This window comes from Entamoeba invadens (genome assembly GCF_000330505.1).
Source record: "Entamoeba invadens IP1 unplaced genomic scaffold scaff_1105074726049, whole genome shotgun sequence".
NCBI classification, from domain to species: Eukaryota; Evosea; order Mastigamoebida; family Endamoebidae; genus Entamoeba; species Entamoeba invadens.
In genome coordinates, this window is record NW_004440337.1 from 107,218 (window position 1) to 117,626 (window position 10,409).

Here is a 10,409-nt window from a genome sequence, read left to right on the forward strand (position 1 = left end):
CCACTTTACATAAAAAACAGTGTTAATTAAACGAGTTTTGTATCAAAAATAATTAAATATATAATTATTGATTGTATATGTTTGAAGATTGTTATTATTTTAATCACTGATTTTTACATGTATTTATTTACTTTTATTTTTTTATTATCAAACTAGATGATTAACAACCATGGTTTATTAGAAATTTTTAATTATTATATTAGATTATTGAAACACATTAACTTAAAACAAACCAAACACCCTTAAGAATCTTTCAATTATAAATACTGAATTTCATTGTCTTTTGAATAATGTCACAATCAAAATATAGTATTATGGGGTTATAATCAATTTAAACTAACACTTAATTAATAATAATATCTAAAATAGTTAACCGTTAAATGAGCCACAAAATTATATACTTTTTACAAAAAAACAAACTATATTTTACAAGAAATTTAATCATTAATGTAATAATAAAAATTTATTATTTAAATTTGAATATAGTTTTTTTGTTATTTTAAATAACACTGTTTATTAACTTAACAATTGGTATTTTTGATCAGTTTTTCATATTTTACGTATTCTCTCATATATTCTTTTTCTTAAAACTTTGGAGCTTCAGATTGGTTAAAATATTTATATTCATTAAGTTATTGCAATCTTTGTCTTTGCGATATTGATGATTGTTTATTATCCAAATTCTGTCAAATTACTTGCAATACACAATGAGTTGCCAAAATATATTCAGATAAAACCGTCTAAATATATTTAATATTGTATTGTTCTATTATCTTCAATATATTGTACTTTTGGCATTAGTTAAACAACTCTTAATTACAATAAACATATTTTTTTATTACCAGAACTATAAAAAATGGAACTCAAAACTTGAGTAAATTACTTTTTGGCCAGAGAAATAGTTTCATTTTTTCTCTTAAGTCGAGCTTCCACATCCTTCAAATCAACCGAAAGTCTTCCAACAAAGTGCTCGGTTACAACCGAGTATGGTTCATTGAAAAAACTCTGATGTGTCTAGCGTGTTCTGGGTTGTAGAATATTCTGTATTCATACTCTGTTTTGGATGTACTTTTTGTGACTTGCATTTGCTTTTTAACAAAGCCACAAACATGAAAAGATGCAAGGATATTCTTTGAACTTGTAGCTTTGTTAAAAGAAGCAATTATTGACACAATTTGTTTGGTAAGCGAGCTTGTTCTCAGCTCCTCAATTATTGATGGGCGAAGTTCTTTGTGATTGTAGAGGCCATCAATTACATCTCTGTGTTCTTTTGATTTAACACCCTTTTTGACTTCGGTGACTTCTCCTTCTTTCAAAATGATTGAATTACCAACTTTTTCTTTGGCAACTTTACTGACTTCTTTTTATTCAATCAGTTTCTATAAATAAATACTTTGTTATAATTATTACAAATTACTAACTATTAAATGTTATAATAATAACAGACCTACAAAAATACAAACAATACAAACCTTTTGAGAACCAAACACAACAACATCAAGTGGTTGGCTCAAATGTCTACTATGAGGACAAAGGTTAAGCTCGGCAACTTTATTTTCAACAAACCATTGGTGGCACTCATCATGGACATGAACAATGAAGTTGTCTTGGACAATAACTGCCCATTCATTGGGGCAGTTCTTTCTCCGAATATCAAGCTCGGGACCAAGACAATACTGTTGCCACAATTGATAGATACGGGTGTTGATGAACCCATTTTCTTGGTAAACGATCAAAACATTGTCCATTTCGACGTACTCACTCAACTCGTTATCAATTGTTTTACGGGAAACGACGAGAAGGGGCTTCAATGTTGTTCCATCTGCAAATATTCCAGCAAGAAGTGTGACTCTCCTGATACCTCTATCTACCTTGTAATACTTGTTAAATGGAGCATTTGGGTCAATAATACTGTGTGCCCCCTTCTCGTCAGTAAAGGGAATGAAACCACTTTCATCAATATTGAGCAACAGTTTTGGTAAAACACCATCCAAGTGTATACATCTGGAACCTGCATACTTAACGGTGTTGTTGAGAAGTTGGTGGGCGCGTTCTTCGTATTCTTTCAACAATTCTGGATTAAGCTGGGCACGTTCAGCTTCCTGTGGAAAGATATGTTTGGTTGTAAAACCATTTTGTTGGAGGTGGCCCAGTATAGTCTGTTTATGTATGGTTTTCCTAACAAGTGTTTCAACAAATTGACATATGTTGCCAAGTGTCATTGGTTCTGGTGTGTTTTGTTTTTCGCGAATTGAATTAGAAATGACAAGCACTTCTAATTCTGTCAATTTCGATACTCTCCCCACGTTACTTATTTCATTACCATTATAACTTTCGTTGTCTTTTATGGTGCTACGTGAAACACCAAAAAGGTCTGCTTTTCGTTGTATTGATATTCTATAACCTTTGGAAAATTCTTTAATTATTGACAATTGTTCAAACAAATAAACACATGCAATTAATTCTTTTTCATGTTTCATAACAATTTCAACAAGGTTATCTATTGGCTGAGCTTTCTTGTAAATTTTGATTGAATCGATGTTCAATACTTTTTCGCGAGACGTCTTCTAGCTTTGTTCTTAGGAAACTCCATTTCGATTAGGTTTTATTGGATTGTGTTTTATTAAATCATCAGTTTTGTTATTTTGATTAGGATTTAACTAAAAAATCGGGAATTATAAATTTTTATAACATGTAATAATTTTAACAGTTGTAAATATCATTCATTTTAATAACTTAAAGAAACGTATTATTTTTAAGCTTTAATTACAGAACAAATTCGGGTTTTTACTTCGAATTTTTTTACAGTGATTAAAAATTGCCGGTTTGGTCTTGTGTTTTTTTTAAATATTGATGATGAAAAACAGTTCATATTAGCTTTACACATCTATTGTTATAGTTTAGTCATCGAACAAACATTGTTCGGTAGACACTTTTGTGTGTTTTGTAATTAAAACATTTATATTTAAATTACTTTAGATAAAAACATCAAAAAACGAACTTTGAAAAAAATAACAAGTTCATACTCCAATTTTTTGATTAAGTGGTTAACCAAATTAATTGCCACATTTGTAATGCTAAAAATTTGTTGAAAGACGAGCACCCGTTGTTAATTAGCGATATGAACGTTGAGTTGAGTAGATATGGTGGTATCAATGGTGTTCTATTTTTATGAACTTTGTTTAAAAAATACATTTCGAAAAATATTGGACATTGTTATAAACTATTCAAACTATACCGAACTATACTTCTAAATAACAATAATTAGAGAATAACAAAAAATTATTTATAAAAAATGATAATCTTGACAACATTTAAATTTTCGAAGAATTTTATTTCGTGAAAAAGAACAAAAAAATACATCAAAAATGATTTAAAGCATCATTTTGAAGAATAAAGAATATAAAAGAATCAGTTTAAAAAATCAAAGTGAAAAATGAAATTTCTTCGAGTAAAAATCTTTTTTAAAAAAATAAATTCTATTTTAGGAAGTGTACGAGTATTTTCTGGTGTACGACAATTTTCTGGTCGACTTTATTATTATTATTAAAAATAAAAATAAAAAATAATTTTTAAAAGAAAAAAACGATGTTTTTTAAGTTTTAAATTAAAGACAGTTACAAAAAACACAAAATAAATTTATTTAAAAATATAAAAATAGTAAACATACCTTTCATTATCATGCACATCGAATTTCATATATTGTGTTGACTAAACTCTATACAATTTACCATTAGCAACAAGTTTTATTGTTTAAATTGACAATATATTGAAAACATATAATAAGATTATGAACAAATATTATTATTATATTAGGTCATTTTTAATGATTTTTTCGTTGTATGAAATTGTAAACTGCATACGATACAACTTGAAACTGTACACGGTTAAGTGGTGGTTAAGTATGTAGAAATTTATTGGGTGTCAACTGTTATGTTGTTTGGGTGAGACTAGTTGAAACTTCGCCAAAGACTAATTACTTGAACACTTGTTATTAGTATTGTAAAAAGATTGTCTCCATTATTAAGATGGCTAAATAGTGATGTTATTATACAAAAATAGTGGTAAAGTCTTAAACTATGACAATTGAAATTCAGAAGTGGGTGAGAAACACCGGCGTTTTCAATGACGCTTTCTTTTAAGATATTGAAAACAACATTGCGAAGTATATTTAAATAGCTAATGATGACCAAAGCATCTTTAAATACAGAACCCCAAATAAAATCTACATGGAGTTCATAGCGTCATAAATGCAAAACTTCCAGAACGGCATCAACATTAAATAAATAATAAAATTTAAGTTGTGGTATAGGAATATGAGGTAAGACGAGACACTCGTCGTGTTCACTGAATAACTGGAGTTGTTGTATTGGAGAGTTCCAGTGCAGTAACAGCAAGTCACTAAAGAATTTTGAAAAAACTGTCAACAGCATCAGTTGACTATGAGTGGGGCACAACCCAACTAACGCTGGTCAATTCAGTTCACCAACATCAACTGATTTTTGGAAATGGAAACGACAACTACCAGAGCGAATATAAAAAGTCATTTCAATAATGGTAATTCGACTTTTTATCGAGCCACATTAACTAAGTGTTGTCTGTAGTGAAAAGAGTCTTTGGTAACAATTTGGCACTTGAAAGGAAAATCAATAAAGTACATTGGTCGTAGACTGACAACAGTCGCGCAGCCGAGATGACATCAGGCTATTACAACTTATATAAAATGATAGCAACAAAACATTGTTGAAGACTTTTAAATTGTACAACATTGGATTCATCTCCACTTGCTTTGAGAAATCAAGAATGAACTTTCTATGTGGCAGTCAGCCGGAATATTTTTGACCAATCATTAAACTCAGCATATTCAGTTGGGATTGGGAAGTGTGACGAAAATGGGCTTGAGGTGTGTGGTTGATTCAATACAATTAGATGTAAATAAATCAATAAGGCCAAACAGTTCCAATGCTATCGTGTATATTAATGACAAGCTTTAATTACACAAAAAACATTTATATTGTACCAGTCTGTGAATATAAAAAAGCTGAAAATGTCGTTATAATTTCAAAATATTTTGTGTTGAACAATTGTATAAAGTTTTATATAAATATTAAAACAAACATGGAATTTAATATTTAAATTATTAACAATTAAGGTGTGAGTAATTATATCTCTATGGTACTTTTTGGACAAAAGATAATTAAAAAAAACGAATAAAATCATATTAATAAAAAAACATACATAAATAAATAAGGGTTTTATTATGTGTTTGTGTTAAGTGTAATTAACCACAAACGCAATATAACCATTAAATGCCTAAACCACGACTCTCACAAAAAAGAGTTTCAAGGAAATGTATTTCTTTTGGTAATACTCCAGAGTTCCAGTACTTCATTTAAGATGAACCCGATGGGTTTGTAAATGGCTTGAATTAATATGTTTTTGTTAAAAATTTCTGCGAGATGCTCTAAAAGAGCATTACAACAATCGTCTTCACAAAGACGAGAACGTCTTTTGTGCAATTAAGGAAAGGCTCCAAAACTTCGCATTTAACTACTTTAATATACTAAATTATTTGTCTCTAAACTCCTTAATGAACTCAAATTACAAGAAAATCAAAAACACGCCAAAGTTCCAATTGATGAGAGCCAAAGATGCGTTGATCACCACAGGAGTAAACACATCAAATATAATAAAATGATAAAAGATGTTAATATGGTTCTTCAAGCAATATCCAGAGAATTAACAATTCAACAACCTGCAATAAATGAGCCACACTTTGTTTCACAACAAATCTGTGAACAAAATCCAAACATCATGATAAACACTTACAACGATGATGGTATCAATGAGGAGCACAACAATTCATCTTCTCCAGATGAAACGGCACATCCTAACACTGCTACAACCTTTGTGATGGACATAACACAAACACCAAAGGGTATTGTTTATCAAAAACTATTTATTCTTGAAACAAACTTAGATGAGAAACAGACCACTTTTAATGATATCATGTGTCATAATGATTTTGTTTATGGAAACGATCCAATGGGGGAAGGAAAAAATAATAAAGAAAAAATATGTAAGACAAAATACTCTTTAAAATAATAATCATTTCAACTAAAGTTAATAATTGAAATTTAATACAAAAATGTTATAATTGAAAAAAAATATTATCCCCTTATATCCCCTTATATATAATAGAAAAATCGGTATAATTATTTATTTATTTACAGTTACTATTCTTATTGGTTTTATACTATTAAGCGTGTTCTATATTTATGGTTAATTATACTAAATATAATGGTAAATTGTGATACTGTTTAAGAAACGATAGTTAACAATTGGACTAACTGTCGTTTTATCAGAGTTTAGTTCCACAGAAAAACATATTTTAAACAATAATTAAACTTTATTTTAGTTCAATAAAACAGAACTGACATTTGATAAAAACAATAACAAGTAATGGCATCTGATTATTACAAAGACTTTTACTTTTCTCAAATCACTTTAAAGGATTGTGTATATTTCATAAAACGCTTTGGTACATGTAATGATATCAAAAAGTTAGAAAATTCAAATACAAATTTAAAGACATTAGTATTTGATATTATTGAAAGAAAAAAAGCAATCCACACAAAAACACTTTTTCAATTTATTAAATACATTTCACAAGTTGGAATTGGAAGAAAAGTGCATTTTTTAAATAAAAAAGAGATGGAAAACATCAAAAAACGTATATGGGAAAGAAAAAATAACAATTTATTAAATAAAAAAACAATAAAAATATCAAAAATTAGTATATTTGAACAACGACAAGCCGTTAGTGTGATGATGGAGACAGATGAAGAAACTCAAAAAAGAAGAGAGGACATGAGACAAAGAAAAATACTTCAATGATATTAAAAAATACAAATAAAATTAAGCAACATTGTTATACAAAAACAAAAAGATCACCATGTCTTTTAGCTGTTAAAAATACAATTAGTAATACAACCGTATTATATTTGGGAAAAATCACAACCAAATGTGTTTTCTGTAAAGCATTGCATTTCGAATGTGAAAGAAGAAATAAACATCATCCAAACCTTTATTACAATTGTTGTCATTACAGAAAAATTGAACCAAAGACTGATCTATACTACCCACCAATAATAAAAGATCTCCTCGACGTAAACAACAATTATCATGAAAATTTCAAGGAAAACATTCGCGTTATCAATTCTTCACTCTCTTTCGCTTCATTTGGTGCAAATATTCCAAATATGGGGCACACGAGTAGTTTTATTGTTCAAGGTAATTTTTATCATAATATTTCTAATGCACTTCCTACCAACGGGAATCCCACATTTGGGCAGTTGTATTTTTTGGATGCAGATGAAGCCAATGTTTCCAGAAAAAGCAGTAAGTATACAAAAAATGCAATGAAACTATTATAAAACAAATTGATGAATACATAAGAAGAAACAATGTGATTGCCACAAATTATATAAACATGCGACATGTCATCGAAACTAATCCAACAAATGAAAACATTCGCTTGGTTTTTTATAGAAACGAAGATAGAGATAGTCATCGTTATAATGCACCGACAGCTTCAGAAATTGGAGCGATATTCACAAGAGATACAAATGAAAGTGAAATACCACTCCATCGCAATATTATTGTTTATAAAAAAGCTAATTTTGAGCATCTAGAAGAATTGAGAAATATCAATATTTTAAATGTTCTTTTAGAACCGCTGTGTTATGTTTTGTTGTTTCCACAAGGACAAGATGGCTGGAAGAAAGATGAAAAGAATAATATTTCGAATGAAACAACAATAAGAGATAAGGTAACAATGTTGCAATACTACTCTTCATTGTTTTCAGTGAGGGATGATGGAAGTGAAAACTGCATATGTACAGATTAACACAACAATTTATCGTTGATCCATTTTTAAGAATTGAAACCAACAACTTGAATTATATAAAATCTCACCAACCAAAGTTGAAGAGTGAATTGTATTGTGAATTACAAGACCAAATGAATGATGGCAATAACAACAAAGAGGCCAAAGGCAAACGGGTAATTCTTCCTTCAACTTTTCCAAATTCTCCAAGAAATATGCACCAAAAATGTGCTGATGCGATGTCTATTTTTTCACACTTTGGACTTCCTGATCTTTTCATTACATTTACCGCAAATCCCAAGTGGCAAGAAATTGTTGAAAATTTAAAACCCGGTGAAGAAGCAATTGATCGTCCTGATATAGTATCCAGGGTATTTCATTTGAAAATGAATTACCTGTTAAAGCATATTACAGATGATGGGATTTTTGGAACTGTAATTGCGTGGGTGTATGTTATTGAATTTCAAAAAAGAGGTCTTCCACATTCACATATATTAGTTGTTCTTGCTAATGACTATAAACTTAAAGATCCAGAGAGCGTCAATGCCACAATTTCTGCCGAATTCAGTCAAGACCAAGAAACGCAAGAGTTGGTAAAAACGTTTATGGTACATGGACAATGTGGAACAGATAACCCAAAAGCCCCTTGCATGTCAGAAAAGGGTTGTTCTAAGCATTTTCCAAAGGAATTTTGCAATGAAACAATATTGACAAATGGATTTCCTAAGTATCAAAGACGTCAATGTGCGCCAGTTATTGTTCGAGGGAAGAAAGTTGACAATAGTATGGTAGTGCCATATAATCCATATTTATTGAAAAGGTTTAATGCTCATATAAATGTGGAATGCTGCAGTGGTGTTCAAGGAATTAAATATATATAAAAATATATTTATATAGGGAGTGATGCCGCTTCTTTGAAAATGTTTGAAAACGACGAAATTAAACAACACATTGAAAAAAGATACATGCGAAAGTAGAGGATTAATCGACAGTGAAGATGAGTGGGACAAAACATTTTCAGAAGCTATAGAGATGGAAATGCCCCATCAATTAAGAGAACTTTTTGTGTTTGTATGTACGATTAATAATACATTTGATGCTTTGTCTGTATGGGATAAATATCACATTCAAATGGCTCAAAATTTTCTACAAGAGGGGAGAAGTCAAAAAGAAGCCGATATATCAGCTTTAATAGAAATTGAGAACATGCTTAGAGAAAGTGAAAAATCACTTTTGAATTTCGGCTTCAATTTAAGCTCGATAATTGACCAAAATGTAGATACTATTGTCAATGTGGATGATGTACCATTTGAAGAAGAAGTAGATTCTAGAATTAACAAATTAAATGAACAACAAAGAACGGCTTATGATACAATAATGCGTGCACTAAATGAAGAATCCAATGAATGTAAATGTTTCTTTGTTGATGGACCAGGTGGGTCGGGAAAAACATTTCTGTATAACGTTTTGATTGATAAAGCTTTGACACTTTCAAAGTCGGTCAAAACTTTTGCTTTTAGTGGGATTGCTTCAACGTTGATAAAGGGTGGAAGGACTCTTCATAGTACTTTTAAGCTTCCATTAAATTGCGATGAAACAAATAAATGTAATTTATCTATTGAAGGACCTGATGCAGAACCTTTTGTGTTTGTGGATTTGATTCTTATTGATGAGATATCAATGGTACCAAAACGTGTGTTAATGGCTATTGACGAATATTTACAAGATGTCATGGGAAACAATATGCCTTTTGGAGGAAAGGTTGTTGTATTGGGTGGTGACTTTCGTCAAACTTTACCCGTTGTACCATTTGGGTCAAAGGCGGAAATCATTGATTGTTGTGTAAAAAAGTCTTATATATGGAAAGAATTCAAAAAATTGAAACTTACAACAAACATGAGAAGTGAAGGACAAATTAAATTCAACAAGTGGCTTCTTTCAATTGGAAATGGAGAATTGGTTGATGTTGAAATACCAAAAAACATGTTGAGTCATGATCTTATTAATGAAGTGTTTGGAAATAATATCAATTAGTTGACGCCTGAAGAGTTGTCAGAACGCATAATATTGATACCTACAAACAAAGCGGTCAATGAAATTAACACCAAAATATTATCAAAACTTGATAAACCACAAAAATTGTACAAAAGTGTCGATTCAAATAACTCCGAAAAAGGAGAGGCTGCCATTGTTACAATAGAATTCTTGAACACTTTGTGTCCTTCTGGACTTCCTCCACATGAATTACTTCTTAAAGTTGGATCGATAGTGATACTTTTGAGAAATATTCAACCTTCCATGGGATTATGTAATGGAACACGCCTTATTATTACAAAACTATTTGAACATTCCATTGAATGTCAATTCACAACAAATGATAAACGAATTGTGATTCCAAAATTCAAATTCGAACCTACAGAACAAAATTGGCCATTCAAATTTACAAGGATACAAATACCTGTTGTACCAGCATTTGCAATGACTATAAATAAAGCACAGGGCCAGTCATTTACAAGAGTTG

The 10,409-nt window shown here is 30.1% G+C and overlaps 2 protein-coding genes across 2 annotated transcripts; both read left to right on the forward strand.

Moving 5' to 3' along the window:
* Positions 1-6,462: 6,462 nt before the first annotated feature.
* EIN_350470 (hypothetical protein) lies at positions 6,463-7,436 on the forward strand (the record flags this gene model as incomplete). The annotated part of the gene is made up of 2 exons (XM_004256390.1): positions 6,463-6,819; positions 6,882-7,436. 2 exons carry the CDS (start codon positions 6,463-6,465, stop codon positions 7,434-7,436), a joined length of 912 nt encoding a protein of 303 aa, XP_004256438.1.
* A 586-nt stretch (positions 7,437-8,022) lies between these two features.
* EIN_350480 (hypothetical protein) lies at positions 8,023-10,409 on the forward strand (the record flags this gene model as incomplete). Its single annotated transcript, XM_004256391.1, has 3 exons — positions 8,023-8,743; positions 8,868-9,900; positions 10,039-10,409. Coding segments are annotated over 3 exons (2,125 nt in total), but the record flags the coding sequence as incomplete, so codon positions are not given.